Here is a 22511-nt window from a genome sequence, read left to right as displayed (position 1 = left end):
ACTATCCCTACTCGGTTGAGGATTTCTCTGCCTAACAAAAACGAAAGGGACACACTCCAACACAGGACGTCTGGCTCCTACACTAAACATCAAAATGCAAAAGAAAATATATGACAGTACAATTAAAAATACAATTACAATTAACAATGATATTCACAGTTTCTTGATACCCTCTTAGTAACCTGAGTGAATTCCTTTCCCCAGAATTCAAGGTATATTCAGCTTCAGTGTTCATAAAAAGAAATAAGGAAATCCACATAGGTAGCAAAGACTCAATTACATTCTGGAAGTCTCAATGTTAAGGTAAAGTTTTGTCAACCAAAGTTCCTATGAAAGTTATTCTTGGTGAAATAAAGACTTTCCACTTCTTCAGCTATGCCACCACCTCCAGTTATCCAAGAAGACTTGACACAGATCGAAAGAAATACAACATCTATAAATGTTAGTGAAACACCAGTCTTGGTTAACAGTTATTATCTCTCTTCACAAGGATAGAATTCACAATGGGTATAATTGTGAGGATGGCTTCACAGTACTGCTGCTTCTACCTAAACAAACCTTCCTTCTATTAGAGTTTACCATGAGGACATTCTCCTTTGGCTCATAGCATTGCATTTCATTTGGACTACTGAAGTCTTGCATCGACTGACCACCAGATATACCACCACAGCTTCAGTACTTTATAATTCAAACATGTTTTAGATGTGACAAGATCTACGTTAAGGCACTTCAAGGCAACGCACTCTTCCTCTCAATATCGATCTTCAATAGGTGGCAGCTTCTTTGCCTCTCCTGTCTGTTTGCCACACCAGCAACCTAAGTTTGCCTTTATGACCCACTTCTCTCTTTCTCTTACAATCTTTGGCAATATAGGTTTTGTCAATCTGTATAAGCAGCAAGGTTTCCCTTTACCAACCTTGCCTTCACCTCTCTGCCAAATAATTACCAAGACGCCGTCATGCCACTCTCTTGGCTTCAGGTAATTCTTGCACAGTTGTATCTTGGGCAAGGTGGAACTTCTATTGGGCTCACAATATTTGTAAGACTGTTTTCTGGCTTTCAGTCTCAGAATGGAACTACTCTTGACTTGGGAAACTGCTGATACAATGTTTAACACTTGACTTCTTTTATGAATAATGGTTGTTTGAGGTAAAGTTCACTCCTCACTTGGAAAACAAAATGAAGCACACACGACCAACTCTTCACAAGTTGTACACGATTTAAATGTTAAACAGTGGTTTTCCGCTGTTCTGTTTGAGAGACACGCAACCACTCCTTCATAAAGTTTAAGGGTATAACAATGGCTTTCAGCAGTGTTTGCTTTCATGCGAGTATAAGAGATATTTCTGATCACACGCAAGTGCTACTTTCCATTGTCTCCTTCGTTAGGAACTCAACAACTTCAGCTTGCTTGTTCTTATACAGGAGTGAATATTAAGCTGGATACTGTTGCCAGCAGTGCTTGCGCAAGGAGTTGCAACACGAGGTTTGACTCACCGGCTTCTGTGATGCTCTTTCCAAGTGTTGCACAACTTGTACTGCTTCTGGCTCACTTGAAACCCACACCCTTCCTCAGTGAAGGTGTCTCTGGCCTGGCCACTCGATTATGGAGCCCTGAGACCCCCCGGCTTGACAACCGTTCCTCGTCTTGGTCTCCGACGCGTTTCCTGCCCAGCAACGACTGCAATCAGGCTCACATGGGGAAATTCAGCCTCCATGCACGTCTTCCGCTACGTAGCCACTGCACTTCAGAGTTTGGGGGGAAAAGGACCCTCTCAGAACAAGCAGGTGAAATCTGCTGCATTAACTTTCCAGCGTCCCTCTGATTCTCCCACTTCTGCTTGGTTTTCCAACACTGTGCCTTCTTCTTTCTGCCTTTACTACTGCACGCACTCCAGTCACAGTTCCACCTCCATCTCATTGCCTGCACTTGTATGCCACTTGGGTTCTTTCAGGTGTGGGCTGTTATGCTAAATTGCCCAACTACTGCTACATCATGCCTGTTTAGTCCTCTTCCTCGTCCAGGTACTCATGGGTTCTTTACAGTCCCCAACGACAAATTTAGTTCCTTTAAATAATGTCATGATTTTAAGGGTAGGTATATTTTTCTTAGAATTTTTTAAAGGTGAACTATTAGAATTCGTTGTTATCGGGGAAGACCATTTACTTAAGGCAGCATTTCGAGATTCCTTTACATTATACATTTGGGAGTAAGGTGGGTGTTTATCCTGAAATAACTTGAAGGGTCTTTCTGTTGGTAAGGATTGCTCAGATTCTATGGTACCCAAAGCCACAGATCCGATATGTGGGTCAGGGGCATTATAATGCCAGTAATCCATTACCTGTTTTGGTAACCTTGAAAGGATTTCCATTTCAAAGGACAAATACTGTCTCTCATCCCATGGGATCTCCTCAGCACCCTTGGCCTTGCCTCCTCCCAGGTAATCCTCCTGCAGTACACCGCCCCCCAAGGTCAGCAACAGGAAGCGTCTGCCTTACCGTGGCGTCCTGGGAGGAGACGTTGGGCAAGGTTTTTCAGTGAGGGATCCGTAGGATTTTTCACAGTTCACAGGGATTTTGGGCAAATCCCTATCCTCCACTGCTCTTCAAAAATATAGAGCTTTTAGATGAGGGAATCCGTTTCTGCCCATTCTATTAAAGTCTGAATAGAAAAACACGTCTGATATGTGTATGCCCCGGAATGAGATTAATTTTCCAGTGTTGTGCTTAACAAATCACCTTACTCATTCTTCACGGCTGTGAACAACTTTAAAAAGGCATCTATCATGGCGACACAGAGTAGCGAGTTTTTCTATTGACACTGGTAGGCTACTATTCATTAGCACCTAGGGTAGAACCATGGAATTCTGACAGCCAATTGGGAACCAGGGCTTCGGAGTAATATTTGTCTGTCAGGATTTCAAACTTCATCCTAGCACTCTGTGCTCCTCTGCCTCCTCACCCACACTTTCCTCCTGGAGGCGCCGCCAGTCTGTCCTTGCCGGCTGCTCCTTTATCCTCTAGCTGCCTTCTCCCTGGTTCCCCCTGCAGTTCAGCCTCCACCATAGCAATGAAGTCTGTTCTTGAACGCAGGGGTAGCAAAGGAATAAGATGCACCAGGGCTTGGCCACTGCACACATAGCCACAGATGCTAATAGCATCATTGCCCGCACATGTTGGGCTATACAGCCTCCCTGATGTCCTCCTTGTGCACCCTTGCTTTGCCTGGACACAAGTTCTGCATCCGGGCCCATAAGAGCCTGTCTTGCCCGTAGCTGTTGGCAGTAACACTTACATGAAGGGATTCCAATCTGACATTATTTTCTCAAGAAGGTGAATCTACAGATGCTTTGTTGCAAGCTAAAGAAGCATTTGGCACACACTAGAGCACAGGAGAGTGGGATTTAAATAGCGAACAGCATAGAACAGAAGATTATTGCTGTAGGGAAAAGGATGAAAAACATTCATTTTTTTTGTTCATTTCTACTCCTTTTCTTGGTTTCAGGATGAACGTTGGGGTAGCACACAGCGAAGTGAATCCCAACACGCGGGTGCTGAACAGTCGGGGGATATGGCTGGCGTATGTCATCCTGGTGGCACTCCTACACATCACCTTGCTCAGCATTCCCTTCTTCAGCGTGCCAGTGGTCTGGACGCTCACCAATGTCCTCCACAATCTGGTGAGTTTGAGGTTAAACTGAATCGAGCAAGAACCTTTTAATTTGATGCTGTTTCCTGTCTTGTTTAGCACCCTTCTTCCCGGATATATATTGTCATATTTTGTTTTGTGGTTTTACAATAACATGATGGTGCTTTGTACATGAACGAAAAAAGCTGTCGAGCAGCTGGACGGTGATTTGTAGCTATCCTCACTTGGTTCATGCAAAGTGCATTGTTTTGAAGAGGAGCCACAGTTTCAAACTCGCCCTCATTTAAGAGGGTCCATAGTTCTTTCCAGCTTTCCTCTGTATAGAACCTGGCTTTTTGTGGCTTTATGGTGCCTCGGGAGTATGTAGAACAGTGTGTGCTCTACTGTTCCCATTTGCATTAGTTGTACTCACCCGGGCAGTGCCAGTAGGCTTCCAAACTAAACACCCCTCAGCCAAATCCATAGTCTGATAACTAGAATGTTTCACACGAAAGAGCGCTAGAGTGCCGCCGAGTACGGATCTTATAATGGACAGCTGCCCTCTGTGAGGGGTCAGAAATGAGATCCGGGTACAAGGTTGTCATGTTTCTACCAAAGATTTTTATTAAAAGAAAAAGGGTTAGTAAAATACCTCTCTGACACTATGCTTAAGAGAAGTATCCCTGCTTATAAACCGAAACTAAGTATCCGTCTGTGTCGGGATGTCAATAACCGAAAAACCATCCCTGGGTCCAAAGCGCACTATCCTGACCCTCACACTGTAAACAAAGGACAATGTGTAAGGAAAATATCTTCAACTAGGCCAGAAGTGTGCACAACTGAAAAGTATAATGCCAGCAAAGATGTTCTCCAAGGCAGAAGCCCTTGGTTCCAGAGGGTGGATCCCTTTTCCTGGATTCTTCATTAGAAGAATAGTCACTTTTGAAAACAGTTCCTTGGTGTCTTTTTTGGGCTCGCAAGATTCCTGTTTAGGCAACCAAGTCCTTAACTGTTTTTCTTTGATGCAACATTGTTTGCGGTCTGCATAGCAATGTCTTTCATTAACATCCAACTTCCCAAGGTTCAATTAATAAACGCCACTCTTTCCTTTAACATTTCTTGGGGCTCGCAAATTGCCTGGTTTACTCCCTTGCCACATTTACATTTCAGATATTCACATATTCACAGTTCATTGGAGTTTGCCTTTTTAGCTTTTTGGTATTCAAGTACCGTTGGCATGGTCGCTGGAACGTCCCTGGGTACCCAACGGCTTCGGACAGACTTGCCGGCTTTCTCCAGCTCTTCTGCAGCGTGCTGCTTCCACCCACTTTCCAATCTGGAGGCTGTGGGCGTTCTTGCGGCCTCCCTCGAGGCTGTGCGATTGCACGTCGTCTTCCCTTTGGAATCCAGAATGGAGAATGCCAGCTTCTGCATTCGCTGAGCGCCCAGGACCTACCTTACAGCTCCCGCCGTCTCCACGGCACTTCAGTCTCTGACTCGATGTCTTTCCACTGGCAGCCGTGAGTGCTCTGCCACAACAGTATGTGAACTTTTCGTTTGTGAGCTCTTGGACAGGAGCCAACGTCTTCCCCTGCATTGCCACTGCAAAAAGTGCGCTTGCTAAATGTCCTGTGCACTAGTGCCTTCCAAAAACTACTAGACTGCCCATTGTGTTTCTAGTGCTTGGTACACAGATCAAACTCCTGCATCCTCCTAGTCTCTTTGTGATTTGAAGTTCATAGATGTTAAACACACAGCATTTGAATGGTTCCTTTTACTGGTTTTATCTAAAGGAACCTTAGGAGAAAAAGGTGTTATGTTTGATCAGGGTGAGTTGGTGTTATGGTTGTGTGTGTGTTGGCCATAAAAATATGAAGAAGAGAGTTCACTTCTCTTACCAGTGAGAACACGTATCTTGGCATTATGCCATGAGGTTCTGGGGCACCAGAGGGTCTTCCTCATGGAAAAGGGTCTTGAGTATTAGGAGGTCTTCCTCACGATGAAAAGGGGAGATATTGCGTCTCATCCAGTGAAGTCATGACATCTCCACGGTAGTTGTCACCTCCAATGTGATCCTCCCTCATAAATCCGCCCCCAGGATCAGATAGCAGCTGCCTTCCCCTGGCCATAGGTCAGCGTCAGGGAATCCGTGATGACTCAACTGGATTCATTACACCTCGAGTTTTATCCTTCACTGAATATCCTATAGATGAACTGCCGTGTGTGACGAATCACTAGGTTTCGTCACTTCTCCTGAGGGGGGGAACCCCTTCTTATGAGGTTAGGGAGGCGTGTCCACTACCCAATAGTCCCCTTAGGGGTGGTATAATGCGGGAGGAACTCCCCTCCTGGGGACAAGGATGACGACCTAGGGTGCAGGCCTTGTAGTCACAACCCCAGTGCCCATTAAAACAGTCGCCACACTGGTCACACCACCCCACAACCTCTTATTGAGCATAAGATTGGTCCTTTGAAAGTACTGGGAAGAAGATGATAAATAACCTGAAGAATACCTTTTTCTCAAGTACTGACACAAGGGGGATGTTTAGATGCATGAAGATGGATCCGTGGAACTGGAAACAGCCTTTTAGACTTATGCGAAGAAATGGACATTGGCAGAATTTAAAAACCAAAGGAGGACTCAGCACAATGTTGAGTCATCCCCATAGCAGCAGCAGGGAAGGACGTTGTCGGGAGCAGAGAATCGGTAAAGACCAGAGAGCAGAAGCCACCCGCGGGAAGCAGAAGGCGGCTCTCGAGGACAGGTCGGTTGGTCCTGAAAACCTGAAGCAAGGCAATGGTACAACCTCTAAGAAGAGGTGGACCGCGCAGTCCCTGAATCTTACTGATACTGCAAGAAGCCAAACCAGCAATCGCATGAAGCAAACGACCGCGGAGAGCGCGCAGATGACCGCAGTGAGCGCACCAGCGGCGGATTCCATTCCCAGGAAGAACCATGGCTGTATGCCGTAGTCCTAGAAAGTAATGGGAGCTATGAGTGGGCTGCTAATGACAAGGGGAGCCAAGGAGGGTCGCCAAAGCTCGCTGTGAGGGTTGCAGGGCCTAGAGAGGGGCCAAGGAGGGTCTGGGACCCCATCAGTACTACAGAGTGCATCCGAGGTGGACTTCCTCGGTGCAGTGAACCTCTTATAAAGCATATAACGGTCTGGGGCCCTCTGAAGTTCAGCAAAGCGAACTTAAGAGGAAACCTTTCTCTTCATCTCAGTGGGGAGACAACTGACCACCAGAAAAGGGTCCGAGACACTGAAGAAAACCAAGAGGGCATCAGAGGAAATCTTCCTCCTCGTCTTAGTGGGTAAATCACTGACCACCAGTGAAGGGTCTGGGACCCTGAAGGAAGCTAGGAGGCCACCTGAGGTACCCCACCTCCTTGTCTCAGTGGAGAGACAACTGACCACCAGAGAAGCGTCTAGGACCCTAAAGAGAAACCAGGGGAAGAGAGTCATTCCCCCTGGCCTTGTGTTGAATTGTATAATGTATCACCAGGGGAAGGGAGGCATTCCTGTGGTTCTATTGCAAACTACAAAAGTGCACCCCAGGATGAGGCAGTAATTGCATAAAAGACTAGGTGAAACCCGTGAGCCAGGCATTTTCTAGTGAGAAAGAACAATTGTTGAAGAATCAGGAAAATGGAGCCAAGAAGCCAGAACATTTTGGGTTAGAATAGGGCTTCACACAGGATGGTGGAACTTTAATTTAATAGACATTCTGACAGTTTCTTTAGTTTTAGGTCGAGGCAGGGAAACCTCTTGTATAAATAGGGAAAGTGAGATTTTCTACCCAAGAAATAAGTTTATAACCACAACCTCACATGGAACATCCATCATTTTGAAATTGCTGCCCAGAAATATTTGCGGCATCCAGTAATCCTGCATCTTAATTTTGGCTACAGCTGGGCACCGACCGATAGAATTCGGCTCAGAGCTACATGTGGCCTGCACAGCGCCAAGCACGTTGGCTGTTCTCTGTGCCCACATTCATTTTTTTACTAAAGGAAACCACCTCCAAGATGGCGGCTGTATAATTCCGCACCGGAGTGCCTGTTTGATTTCCTGCCTGACTTACCTTCCAGTTCAGGCGGCGGCTGTGATTGGCCGACTTGCATATCAAAAGAACCAATCTGGATCCGGCAGGCGAATGCCGGCCTCCCACCTAAGGCCCAAACTCAAGGCCCTGTTTGCGTCGGGCCGCGGAGCTCTGCAGCAAGTAGCCCTGCAGCCCAGGTAAGCGACATCTGGCTCACTTACTTCCCTATCTCGCATGCGGCGGGTTCCCCACTATGTGCATATGTTCTATGACCATTATTAGAGGCTGACCGGTAATACTATGTTCGCTCCACAGCAAGTTTGGATGCTAATTTGTCAAAGTACTTTTACTCTACTGCCTCCAGTCCTGACGCTTGCTACATGCGTTCCTCTACAGCGGCTGCTTTGTTCTCATGTCGATGTACCCCTGGGAATCATTTACCTTCATAGTGTTAGCTATAGTGTGTTGCAGTCCGCTTGCAATATTATAAGCGTATTGTGGAACCTCTAGCCTCTGTGCGCTGACTCTAGCATTATACTACACATCCCTCTATGCTCCTCCTCATATTTTGTATGCTGCATTTAATTCATTAGGCTGCATCCCTTACTTCCGAGGCACTCTTTGCTGAATCCCATGTTTTGCTGCTTTCACTGAACTTTGCATCTTGCTGTTCACTGCATTTGTCACACGTTCTGAATTTTGCATTTAACTGAATACCTTATTTTGCTGCTTTTACTGAATTTTGCACCTTTACTGTGTGTGCCCACCTAGCCTTTTATTGCAATGCTATACCCGACTACAGTGACCTGCTCGCATTAGTACTACATCACACCTTAACTTGTTACCCCATTTGAAATGCTCCTTACATTTGACGTGCACAGTGACTGCAACCAATGCCCTGCATACCTACTGTCTTAACCTACTGTTGCCCAAGACATCACCCACTCCCTTGCCCCAAGCCGTTCCTGCCTAAAACAGCAGCCTTCCCCGCCACAGGCAACAAAACGACCACCATTCTACAAACTCTCCCCATAGACTCAGTAGTCTCAGAATGCACCATTGCTTCCCCCCACCCCATATCAGTAGGTTCCACCAGCCCTTGCGCCACTATTAATCTCACCTTCCCATGCCTAGGATCCACGCGTCGGACGTGCCTGAGTTCAAGAACCTCAGTTCACACCCCCATATTCACAAATCCTATGCTGGGTGTCACCAGGAGACTTAGACGCTCTGCTCACACTTACCAGCGCCCTCCAGCAATTTGGAAACAGACTGGCCGACCATCCAATTATCCCCTTACATTCAACAACAACCCACACAGGAAACGTAAAACCCGACCCATAAGTTAACCACTTTAGCTACCTCTCTTCAACCCAAACTCCAGTATCCCCACTCCCAAGACCAGCTTGCTAACAAAGGCTAGACAGATCCACCTACCACACCCAGTCCACACAATTCTTCTCTTAACACGCACCTGAAAGGTGCGCTACTAAATGTGTGCTCCCTAAGTGCACATGCCATCAACGTACATGACCTAATCTTGGAACACCAACTAGACTTCTTAGTAATGACTGAAACCTGGCTCCACCCAGCCTCGGGTCTTTTACTGAAGCTAGCCATCCCACCAGACTACACTATTCTCAGAACCGACCGCCAAGATACTACGGGAGGAGGAGTAGCCATTATTGCAAAAACATCCTTACAATTCAGAGATTGCAAAACAGATATAATAGTCGGATACAAGATTCTAGCCCTTAAACTATCTACTGACCCCAAAACAAAAATAAACTTCCTCATAGTCTATAGAACACCTAGCTCTTCAAATCAGCCGGATATAGATATCCCACTACTCATTACTCCTCTCCTTAAACCTAAGACGAAATTCATACTATTAGGAGACATTAACTTGGGTTTCAATGATGCCCATGATCATAAAGCTACAGCCTTCCACACTGCTCTACAAGACATGCAGTTCTCCCAAATTGTCAGCGCACCCACTCATAAAAGACAGAATCTTAGATTGGATATTAACCCTGAATATTAAAGTATCCCTTGAAGACATCCCAAAAATCTCCCGGTCAGACCACTTTTCAGTGCATTTCAACGTATCAACCGCTAAAGCCCAAGATTCTCCCTCGCCACCACCCATTCCTATTTTGGTGAGAAATTCATTTAAGCTCACACCAGAAAACGTGTCCCCAATCCTCAACAAACTACTCAATGCTCAACCCATAATGAATTCCAATCCTGACAGCGTATCCCTTTTCCTACCACTCCTGCTTGGAAACCGCTATAGACGAAGTAGCTCGACGTAAGCCTAAACTACCCAGATCTAAAAGAAGCAACTCCTGGTTCAATGATAAACTTATCGAACTCAGAAGAAACAAAAGAGCACTAGAACACCTAAATAGAAAAAATCTGTCCAATGAGTCCAAAAAAGAGCTCAAATCAATCTCACAAAAATATAAACGTGCAATTATTACCAACAAAGCCTTGAACTTGTGCATTACCAATGCGGCCTCAAACAGTAAAGAACTGTTCAAGGGGATTGGGTCCTCTGACGTATTCCATATCTATGACAGGCGATGTGATAAGTAGGACGCACGACGGCCATATCCTCAGTTCCGTTTTTTCCACGAACGTGTTCGCTTCGTGAATCTCGGTACGCCTCAACTCTTTGGAGTTTGCTGTTTTCTTCTCGGTTCGTTGAACCTGTTCGGTTTTTTTGTGAAGACCTGTTCGTGGCGATGTCTACTTCATCTTCAACCCCGCATCCGGGCTTCAAGAAATGCCTGTGGGTCCATGATGTCGGTCACGGAATCGCACAACGCCTGCCTCTGGTGCCTCAGGGAGGCCCACGATACGGACGACTGTGTCGACTGCCAGTCGCTCACAGCAAAGGCCTTGCGGGAACGCAAGAAGAAGCTGTCGGTAGGTCGGGAGTCTAAGCCCCGGAAGTCAAGGTCTGCGGGGCTTTCGATGGATGACTCGAGAGGCGACTCTCCGCGTCAGTGGGTCCAGTGGGTCTCCTTCCAGGAGTCGGTCTCGCCACTCCTCCGCCTCTTTGAGGCATTCCGGGAAGCGCCGGCATCGGTCGCCTTCCCCGTCCTCTTCCGAGGACTCCGCCCATCGGCGGGTCGCTTATCCCTCCATGCAAGCGACACCAGAGGAATGGGCTTCCTTCGGGAAGCAGATGCTAGCGATTCTTGAATCGCAGGGCACCGGTCCGTCCGCGCCTCCGAGTGGGGTCGGTCGGCACCGGTCGAGAGACACCGCTCGTACGCCTTCGGGCTCGGGTGGTCGGCACGGCTCATGGGAGAGGGACAAGGGTAGCCGTTCTCGCCATGCCCGTTCCAGGTCCCGGTCCTCGACGCGCTCGAGACCGCGTGATCCTGTGCCGTCTTCGAAGAAGACGTCGATGCCTGCGGTGCCGAGGTCGTCGACGATTTCTCTCGAGGCTCTGCCTCCGAGGGGGTCGTCGGCGCCTAGGCTGTCGAGAGACACGCTCGGAGCTCCGGCTTCGAGGCCTGTGTCGACGCCGTCGATGCTGGCGGCGCTGCAGCTGACGTCGACGCCGATTCGCTAGACATCGACGCCGTTTCTGCCGGCGCCGACTCGTTCGGCGCCCTCAACGCCTTTCGAGGCGGTGGTGTCGGAGGGGCCCCGTGGCACGGGGTTAGCCCCTAGAAAGGCTCTGGCTAAGGTCAGGCACAGCTTTGGTCCCCGATGTCTTCCTCTCACTGCCTGGAGTACATTTCAGAGGGTGATGAAGGCTCTGATGACGGCTTGGTTACGGTACCAGATAGAGCTTACCTCGAGTCATAGCCAGTTTGATGACCTGAGGCAGTCTCTGCATGATGCCAGTGGACTGGACACCTCTCCGGAGCTGGAGTTTTGTAGGCCGGAGCCTGGCACTCATGCCGATTCTTCATATCGGCGCCTTATGTCTCGGGTCACCGAGTACTTGGGTTGGTTGGCTCCCCCAGGGGAGTTCTTTCAGGATGATCTCACGGACATCCTTGATCTTGGTCCCCACACTGACCCTGTAATGCCGTTTCATATGGCTCTGCAGAGAAGGGTGGCGGCGGCTTGGACTGCTCCGGAGAGTCTCCCGGCAGTGGGCAAGTCTTTGTCGCGAAAATACCGTCCAGCCAGTAGCGACCCCTGCTACTTGTCCAGGCACCCCACTCCGGAGAGTTTGGTGGTGCAGGCGGCTACGGCCCCGGCAAAGCAGGCGTGGTATCCTACCATCCCTCCTGATAGGGACGACAAACGTTTTGACGGCTGGGCGAAGAAAGTGTTTTCTTCAGGGGGTATGACGCTTCAGGTGGCCAACTCCATATGTGCCTTGTCTCGTTTCACACACACTCTGGAACTGTGTTGCATTAGCGGCTGAACATATTCCCGAAGGGGACGAAGGGGATGGTTTCCTTGCTATGGTTCAGGATGGCAAGGATGCCATGTGTGAGGCCGTTCAGTCGGGTTTGGACATGGCAGATTGTGTCAGCCGGTCCATGGCGGCGAGCATCGTAATACGCAGGTTTGCGTGGTTGCGGAAGTCTGGGTTCGCTCCTGATGTGCAGTCCCGGCTCCTCAACATGCCCTTTGACGGTGAACATCTTTTTGGCAGCAAGGCTGACGAGAACCTTGAGAGGTTGCAGACCTCCAAAGCTGCAGCAAAGTCGTTGGGTGCTGCAGTTCGACAACCTCTGCCTTTTCGTCCTAGGGGACAGCAATGGAGGGGAGGTTGCTTTCGCTATTACTCGTCCTTCAGTAAAACGAGAGGAGCTAGCAGTCAGAGGCCACCGTAAGAGTGCAAGAGGTGGAAACAAGGGTACTCGAGGTGCCAAGGACGCTTGGGCAGTTGCCTCTTTGCCCTCAGGCAACGCCACAGCCACTACCACTCAGTCATGAGGCCAGGTCCCATGGTTCGCCGGTTGGGGGAAGGCTGGCGCAGCATCTTGTAGAATGGTGAGCCATTACTTCAGATGTGTTGGTTCTGGAGATCGTAACCCACGGCTACTGTCTTCCCTTTCGGCAGAGGCCTCACGACAATCCACCTGAGAACCTCTCTTTGAAGAGTCCGGATCTGCTCCTTGCGCAGGAAATTCAAGCCCTGCTGGAGAAAGGCGCCCTAGAACTGGTGCCTGTAGCGGAGAGGAACAAGGGATGGTATTCCCCTTATTTTTTGATTTCGAAGAAAGACGGGGGATTGAGACCCATCATGGACTTGCGCGGTTTGAACAAACTCCTCAGGAAGGACAAGTTCAAGATGGATACTCTCTCTCAAGTCCTCCAGGCCCTTCAACTTCAGGACTGGTTGGTGTCTCTCAACCTCAAGGACGCTTATTTCCATGTGCCGATCCATCCCAAGCACAAGAAGTACCTGAGGTTCGCGGTTGGCGATGCGCACTTTCAGTTTCGGGTCCTGCAGTTCGGATTGACCTCCGCCCTGAGGGTTTTCACCAAGCTCATGGTGGTGGTGGCAGCGCATCTCAGGAAAGGGGGGATTCACGTCTACCCCTACCTGGACGATTGGTTGATCAGGGGGAGCTCCCCCGAGCAAGTCCTGGATCATCTGTCCGTCACCTGCCACTCCCTTCACAAGCTGGGCTTCTCCCTCAATTTAAAGAAGTCCCATTTGACACCAACGCAGCGGCTCCAGTACATCGGAGCAGTGCTCGACACATCCCTGGGGCAGTGTTTTCCTCCCCAGGTGAGGGCTCTTCACATTCAGCAGATGGTGCACAAGTTTCAACTTGCCCAGAATCTCCCAGCGTCAGAGTTCTTGAGACTGCTCGGCCTCATGGCATCCTGCATTCTTCTGGTGCCAGAGGCTCATCTGCGGATGAGATCTTTGCAGTGGGCACTCAAGCTCCAGTGGTCTCAGTCCTCCGGCAGGCTGTCGGACCCTGTTCAGGTGCCGCCCTCGGCCGCCCAGGACCTTCTGTGGTGGGCCATCGAAGGCAATCTGATGAAGGGGGCCCCATTTTGGCTGCCCTGGCCGGAGGTGATGATCGTGACGGACGCATCCCTCACGGGATGGGGAGCTCATGCCAACGAGTTGACAGTCAGCGGTCGTTGGTCTCCGTCGGAGTCCAGACTCCATATCAATCTGTTGGAGCTGAGGGCCATCAGGCTTTCCCTGAAGGCTTTTCTGCTGACTGTGCGAGGAAAGAGTGTCCTGATTCTAACGGCAACACGGTGGCCATGCACTACCTCAACAAAAAGGGGGGGGGGCAGGGTCACTTCCTCTGTGCAGGGAGGCGATGCAGCTCAAGTTCTGGGCCATCCAGCAGGAAGTTTCGATCTCGGCTGTTCATCTGGCCGGAGACGACAACGAGACGGCAGACGCTCTGAGCAGGCAGAGCTCGATCTCTCACGAGTGGGAGCTGGCTCAGGAGATTCTTCTGGAGATCTTTGCCCTTTGGGGGACCCCTCAAGTGGATCTCTCCGCCTCCAGTGTCAACCGGAAGTGCGAAAGGTTCTGCTCGCGGGAATTTCCTCCAAAAGGAGCCTTAGGAGACGGATCGTAGTGGAGTGGTCATTCCCACTGCTGTACGAGTTTCCTCCAGTCCCCGTCATCCCGCAAGTACTGCAGAGGTTACGGAGGTTCGGTTCGCGGATGATCCTCATTGCTTCGGCTACCGACCGACGATCTGCTCTCACGGGAGGGGGGGGTCAGGTTCTCCATCCAGAGGTCAGATCCCTCAACCTTCACGCTTGGCTTCTGAAAGGTTGAGGTATGAGGATTGGGACCTCCCTGAAGACGTGATGGAGGTGTTGCTCTCGGCAAGGCGGCCGGCAACAAAGTCTCTGTACCGTTGCCGTTGGAGAAAGTTATGCGACTGGTGCAGAGTTAAGAATGTGGATCCTTTGGAATGTGACATTCCCATGGTTCTGTCTTTTTTGCTTTCCTTGGCCCCCAGGGGCTTGCAAGTGGGGACCATTAAAGGTTACCTGGGGGCGCTGTCCATATTTAAGCGCTCGTCTGAAGAATGTTCCTATTTTAAGATTCCTTTAATTTCTCAGTTTTTGAAAGGGTTCACTAATGTGTTCCCTCCGTCACCTTTTCTGGTGCCCGGTTGGGATTTGAACCTTGTTCTTAAGTTTCTTATGGGTGCCCCATTTGAGCCTTTACATTCTTGCCCTTTGAGACTGTTAACTCTGAAAACTGTGTTTTTGGTTGCGGTTACTTCCGCTCGCAGAGTGAGTGAGTGAGTTAAAGGCACTTTCAGTTGAGCCACCCTTCACTGTGTTTCATAAGGGCAGGGTTGTCCTTAGAGTTGGTCCTTCTTTTCTTCCAAAGGTGGTTTCGGAATTTCATTTGAGCCAGAAGGTTGTTCTTCCGGCGTTCTATCCTCCTCCACATCCTGGTAAGGAAGAGGAGAGGCTCCATAAGCTTGATCCTAGGAGAGCGTTGAGCTTTTATATTTCGCGCATGTCCCGGGTCAGAGTGGACGATCAACTTTTCATTGGTTACGCTGGAAAGTGTTTGGGACAAGCTGTGACGAAACAGACTTTGTCTCGTTGGATTATTTTAGCTATCTCCAAGTGTTACCGCTTGGCGGGTAAGGACCCTCCGGCTGGCTTGCGGGCCCATTCTACCAGGGGAGTGGCTGCGTCTACTGCCCTGCAGAGGGGTGTTCCTATTGTCACATCTCTGATGCAACCACCTGGGCTTCAGTACATACTTCTGTACGGCACTACTCCCTCGATTCCATCCGAGGGCAGGATCTGGCCTTTGGCAAGGCAGTTCTTCCGCAATTTGATTGGGCATGCTAAATTTGTGTTCTAAATTCTTTTCCCACCTCCTTGCTTGGTACTGCTTTGGGAGTCTGTCATAGATATGGAATACGCCGGAGGACCCAATCCCCTCGAAGAACAAGTTACTTTCTTACCTGGTAACGTTCTTTCGATGGGATGGTCCGACAACGTATTCCATATCACTCCCTCCCTACCTTCCCCGCTGCAGAATTTCTTTTGCGATTGCAGCTTGCGTTCTGCAAGGCCTTGTGTGTCTGACTGGCAGAAAACTGGTGGCACACGTTCTGGGGGAAAAAACTACAACTGAGGCTATGGGCGTCGTGCGTCCTACTTATCACATTGGGTGACGTCGGCCATCGGAGGAGGTCCTCGGGGACGGCGCATCGACGTCATCGACGCAGGACGCAGACGCCAAAGATTTTCCGAAGCAGCACAGCTGTGGACATTACCTGTCCTAGATATGGAATACGTCGTCGGACCATCCCATCGAAAGATTGTTACCAGGTAAGAAAGTAACTTGGAAACGCCCATTCCTCCCCTTAGTCCAGCTATCTCTTGTAAGGCATTGTGTACCAACATACAGAATGCCATAGCCAATAAAATCAAGTCCTTCCAAGACAAAAACGTAATTAAAAGAAAACTACTGGCCCACACTGCTGAGACCGCCCGATGGTCCTCAACCCAGTCACCCAAGACCAAGTACTCAAGACTATCGCCTCCGTCAAACCATCTAAATGCAAAGGAGACTGCTTTCCCACCAAACCAGTTAAGACCTGTGCTCCTACTCTAGCACCTATAATCACCAATTTCATAAACGCATCATTCAGTACCAACTCCATCACATCATACATCAAAGAAGCCTCGATCACGCCCCTACTGAAAAAAAAAACACTCTGGACCCCACTATTCCCACTAATTACAGACTCATTACCACAGTCCCCTTCATCCTTAAAATAATCTAATAATCTACAAAATTGCATACACTCAAGTACAAACACACCTAGAAAACAATTACCTATTAGGCGATAGACAATCAGGCTTTCGACCCAAACACAGTAAGAGGCAGCACTACTTGACCTAAAAAACAGATTCGCGCCATCAGAGACTCGGGGAACCTATGCATCCTGTTATTGCTCGACCTGTCTGCAGCATTCGATCTAGTGGACCATGACAAATTATGTCGAGCATTATCAAAAAACCTTTCTCACACGACGCAACCACATGGATTAAATCATTCTCATCTGAACGTATGTCCAGAGTTGCCGTTTGCGAGAAGGCATCTGATCCTATAACAGTCCCCATAGGTGTACCACAAGGATCATGCCTTTCCCCCACTCTTTATAATGCTTAAACAAAACTTCTTTTTGCTTCATTAGATGCCATGGGAGTAATTATACTAACTTTGCGGATGATACACAAAAACTCATCCCAATCACTGGCAATCAAGAACAGGACTCTGCTCTCATAAACCAAATCTGTTCACTCATCCAAAACTGGATGGAAACAAACAGTCTGTGCCTTAATAGCGAAAAGACCGAGATCTTCATCGTAGGTTCCCCAGCCCGCCTGAAAAGGCTACATCAGGTCTATAGTTCTATCGTCATAGATGGTACTCCTATTCCTATCTCAAACCAATTTAAAACCCTAGGGCTATACCTAGACTCAAGCCTCACCATGAGCAAACATATCAACTCACTCCCTACACGTCTAAACTCATTTCCCTTAGTCGACAATTTCCCACTCCACAGAACTGTATCACATTAGCAAGAGCTCTTATTCTGTCTAAGTTAGACTATTGCAATATACTCTTGCTAGGCACCTCTAAGAAACACCTAGCCAAATTGCAATTATTGCAAAATAAAGCACTAAGAGCAGCAATTGGAATACAAAAAAGAGATCACATATCACAGACCAGGAGAGAGATTCACTGGTTACATATACAAGCTAGAATACTACACAAAACACTTACCACCACTCATAAATGCATTATCCAAAATGCCCCTACCTATCTCAACAAATGTCTCACTCAAAAAATGGCGACCAGATCTCTCGGATGTAACTCTACTACTCACTTACTCATCCCCCGATTCAAGAACTCAAAAACAGGAGGGTCCAGCTTCCTGGTAGCAGCTCCCAGAATTTGGAACTCACTCCACTCCAAAATAAGCAGTGAGCCTTCCCACACTCATTTTAGGAAACTACTAAAATCCTTGCTATTCAACAAATTCTAACTTGATTGTCTCTTAGAGTGCTGTCTACAACCATTTTTCTTGATGATTACCTGTAAGTGTACACTGTTGTCAACCGATTTTGATTTGTAAATACCATGCCATTGTCCTTTTAATCACCTGACATCTTTTGCCCTGTAACCAGAAAGCATTATTGTAATCCTGTAACCTACACTGTGACACCCCCGGGTTTGGGCGTATAATCAAATGTAATAAATAAAATAACCATGCCACTTTTGTGTCAGTCGCCTCCTTCTATACCTGTCAGTCATTATTTTACGACTATGTCAAAGTTTATCTCCCTCACAGATCAATATTAAATTCCACCCCACAGCCGAACCTCTGCACGTTGCCATGCAGGCATTGCACTCTGGACGCAGGTCTACATTCCATTTTCCTCTCATCTTTTTGTGTCCAAAGCATTCACCTTAACACAGTCCACTCTGGTCTCTAATACGGCTAGCAGATGGGTGTGTAATACCATATTTTTCTGTCTGCTTTATGGTAGGTTTAGGTAACACCCAACAGACAATCAACCCTCCAAACTTCCAACGGTAGACTGGAGCACAACACTAGCCCGTCATGCAACCATTCATTGACTAATTTCATTACTTATTGAAAGTACTAAAACTGCCCTCATGATACCACTGATGAGCAACCTGCGAAGCTCCAGATATTTCACATAAGCTTTGGACATTCTAGTGAATGGTGAAGGATTATGGGAGTCAAAGACCAAAATATTCAGAGGACTGCAGTTTGCCCATCACTGAGTTATATGCTTGCTTGCAGTGGCATTACGAGTGAGCATTTTTCCTGATCAGCTGTATGCACTGATCTTTCTGAACTGAAATTAGACACATTCAAGCTATCATTCCTCGTTTTTATCCCCTGTAATGGAAATGATGCTGCTCTGCAGCAGTGCTGTGATGAGTAGTGGCTAAAGTGCCACACTACTGCTAAACCAGCAGTGGTCCCGATCATAAATGTGAAACGGGCACAGCCCCACTGGTATACCTTTCTCACCTGTTAGTAAGCTGGGCAGTGGGCAGGCTATTCCCTTCAGGAGGGGTGTGGGCAAGTACAGATGCAAATCAAATGACAATGGTACTGTGGTACCATAAAAGATTGTTCCACAAAGGTTCGATTATAAATAGGATCTTTAATGCAAACTAACGTAAATACACACAACGAATAAATCAACCATTGGCAACGTCACCAGTTTTGGCTTTTGTGTAGGCATTCAGCCAACATTTACCAGGCATTGCCGCTATGGTACTAACTGTCATTAATAGTAGCAGCTGCAAAATGGTGCAAGTACAAGGGCATATGATAGCATTGCTTGTCAAATGCCCAAGTAATATTTCAATGCAAGGATATGCATGCTGCTTATAAATCTTGTGGCTGAAGGCACCCTTAGCTAAGACATTTATATTGCACCAGTAGCAGATAACTCTCAGATGACTACTTTGAAGTGGTCATCTGGAATGATTTTGTATTTCTTTCCTTTCTAATTTTCTATATGAGATGTGATATACCATAATAACATGATGTGAACATTAAAATAATGTTTTAAAAAAGGAGATCAAATGGATGCATCGTAAGTGTGAAAGAAAGCTTGGATGGGAGATTTGACATCTAGGATGTGATGGTTTGAGAATTTGTTTCCAGACAATCTAAAAATACATTTAAACAGATCTCACCTGTTAAGTGTATTGTATGACATTCCTCCATTAAGAGTGATTGATTCAAATGATATTGAGCAGGTAGAATATGTAAATAATTGGTTACTTCATAGACTAAGAATTCATTGTAAATCTAATACTGCAGCAACCTTACAGATCGCTTTAGGTGAATAGGCAATGATGTAACACATTACCAGTTGGGCCATCAACAGAACTTTCAAGGATGATTAATGAGACTAGTCTAAATGTGGAAACGTGATGCAAAAACAATGCCTACAAATACAAACCACTGAAAATCTTGAAGGGTCAAGACAAGTGAAAGAAGGACAACGAACATATAAATAGATTGGAGTTGGCTCCCAGGTTTCCTGTGTATCAAGGCAATCTAGCACTGCGAATGACTGGCAGCACATTGAGCTGATATCCTGGGAAGCAATGAAAATATAAAAGCGATATTAAAAACTGATCTCATCATCATCAACAGTAATTTTATTTGGCCTTGCGGCCATCAAAGTACATAAGAAAAAAACAACCCCTCAAAAAAAGAAAACATTAAACAAATGACCATTCCCTCCACATTGTTATTAGAATAATTCCAATGACCCCTTAACAGCCCGGTTTTCCCACAGGTTCCCTTCTCCAAGGCTGTGGGCCTATCTTGATGGTGCCTCTCATGCAACCCAACCAAACAGGATTGAACAGGAATTCTTGACGGAAGCTCTACCTGTAAATCTTATGTGATTAGTGATTGATTCAAATGATATTGAGCAGCAATGGGCATGAAAATGATATGGTATCATTTTCCCATAAAACCTTGGACAAGTGGTCCCATATCATTTCCATGCTGACTTGCACCAGATAGGCTTACACCCTGGCCGTTTCATAGGGGTAGTGCATTGGCACCCAAAAGTACGGGGTGGTGTGACTTAGTTCCTGCTGGGCAATCGCATTGTGAAACGGATGGACTAAAATTTCTATTATGCTATTTTGCGCGGCTGGACTCTCATACACATGCCCAATATCCCATTTGCCACTCTCGGCTCCCTGAGCTCAATTTGAATTGAGTCAACACCACTTTCCCCCTGATAATGTAACCTTGTACAGCTTAGTATGCCTTGCCTTTTACTGATATACAACCACGCACTGCGTGGAACCAAGGAATACACTTATTAACCAGGGCTTTCCTAGTTTCAGTGTGGTTTTGTGGCAATTTCGGGACCTTGTCTAGAAATGGCACTCTTCCCCATGAATCTCCCAGCCACCTTGCTTCCTGTCTTATCCTGCCTTGCCGCAAAATGTGGTCCAGTGACCATAAGGGTAAGGTTTCTTTTCCATGTGATCAACACTTGACACTAGGTACAAGATCTTCCTGCCATGTAGGCATCGGGGGAGTTGGAGAGCTATGGGATTCGATATACATTGATTGGGTTCAGGAGGGCCTGCATTGGGTATGGACCGCGTCCTTTTTCCGGGCAAATCATACTTGGGTCCAGCGCTTACCCTGTTTTCCAGGGTGGGCCCTGTGCCAGCCAGTCACGTTAGTAAAGCCTGTGCTAATGTAAGCATCACCACTGTTGCTGGCTACAACATTGAACAGGATAGTTCTTACCACAGCACCCTCATGCTAGTTACGACTTTCAGCTCAGTACCTCCCCTTCCTCGAGGTTAAAGTAGGGAGACGAGTAATTTCTTTTGCTCAGCTAGGCTGAGCTACAGTGGCAGCCACCAGCCCGAGCTGCCCCCCCCCTGCTAACCTGTTCCCGAAAAAGAGCCATACAGGGGTGGCTAGGCTGGCCAAAGCTGTCTGCTGCGAGGGCCGCTTCTGGTACACACCATCCACTCCTCCATATTTGGGTCTGGACCCCTAATTGGGGCTAGAGCGGTAGCATCTTTCTCCTCTATAAAGCAGCCGTTATTTTCCTGCATGCCTTCATTCGGCGGGTCCCTGGAGACTCTTTTTGGGCTGTCACTAGGCGGCATCACCCCCTCCTGTACTCCATATGATATGACAGAATTCAAAAGGTTTGGGGCCAAAAATGCCAACATGGGCACTATCACCCCCCCCCAACCTGCTAATTACATATGGTAAAATGGAGGTGGTGACAGCAGAGTTTACGGCCATAAACGGGCATGGCTTTTGACAGGGACTGAACAAACTGGCAGAGGTCTGCCATCATAACATCCTGTAACTCACATTCATGGAAGAGTTCTAAATCTGTCGTATGGCTGCATCTGTTATGGCAACTGCTAGGACATCTGTGTCCCGGTGTTAGGGGCTACTGCAGGTAACGCTGTTCGTGCCCCCAATATGTGGATCATTCTTAACAGCATTATTACCCATAATCCCACTTAAAGGGTCTACTTGAAGGTCATTGAAAGTGTGTGTAATACCAAGGAACGGTTTTATTTATTTCGTTTATCAGACTGTTTGCCTCCCCTGTCGGTCTTATTGGACTACTTGCTGTTTCTCAACGTTGCTTTGCTGTTTCTCAGTGCTGCTGGGGGAGTGTTTTTCAGGCAGGATTTTCCATTTTACGTTTAGATCTTTCTCCGGGGCATGGGAGGTGGCATGGTAGAGGGCAGTGGGCAGCAGTGAAAAAAGAAAATATAAGTGTCAATGTTGATAAAGGCGCTGTGCAATTAAATGCTTTTACAGATGAGCCTTAACTGTCCTGCCTAGTTCAAAACAAAGGCACGCAGCTGCAGTGCCTGTGTAGTTTTTGTTTAAGCATGGTTTGGCTTTCGCTCTGCTTGATGCGGCCCACCATCCCAGCTTGTGCCCATACACTCACCTTCTCGAGCTGGAGCGCTCTGCACGTAGTCTTTACAGCTCTCTCCGCTGCCTCTGCCTTTTTATATCAGGAATCACAGTGCTGCTGTGATGCCCTCCGAGCACCGTGCGGTACACCAAATACCCACGCCCTTACCGAAGGCTTCACCCTGCGGGTGCCTTCAGGAGTTTAATTGGCCCAAGGGGCATGGCCGGGACCAGTTGGTGCAGGAAATCAAAGGGGGCAGGCAATCCCCCCCCCCCTACGGTGCACCAAACTACTGAGCACTTACCGCATGGTAGTTTGATATTTTACTGCTTCAAAAGGTATGGTTGGTGTAGCAATTACATAAAGATGGTATGCAAGTATTTTTAAATCCAGCACAAAA

At 47.7% G+C, this 22511-nt stretch overlaps 1 protein-coding gene across 4 annotated transcripts in view; it reads left to right on the top strand.

Annotated features, from left to right (window-relative positions):
- ORMDL2 (ORMDL sphingolipid biosynthesis regulator 2) overlaps nt 1-22511 on the top strand; it is a 221627-nt gene that overhangs the window by 109904 nt on the left and 89212 nt on the right. For all 4 annotated transcript variants that reach the window (XM_069653713.1, XM_069653714.1, XM_069653716.1 and 1 more), the window contains exon 2: nt 3506-3680. In XM_069653713.1, coding sequence (XP_069509814.1) covers nt 3507-3680 — 174 coding nt within the window. In that variant the 5' untranslated portion in view covers nt 3506. The remainder of the gene's footprint in view (nt 1-3505; nt 3681-22511) is intronic.

The sequence above is a fragment of the Ambystoma mexicanum genome, chromosome 3q (genome assembly GCF_040938575.1).
Source record: "Ambystoma mexicanum isolate Mex_15411 chromosome 3q, UKY_AmexF1_1, whole genome shotgun sequence".
In the NCBI taxonomy this organism is placed as follows: Eukaryota; Metazoa; Chordata; class Amphibia; order Caudata; family Ambystomatidae; genus Ambystoma; species Ambystoma mexicanum.
Note: the sequence above shows the minus strand (reverse complement) of the source record. Positions and strands in the feature narration are given on the sequence as shown.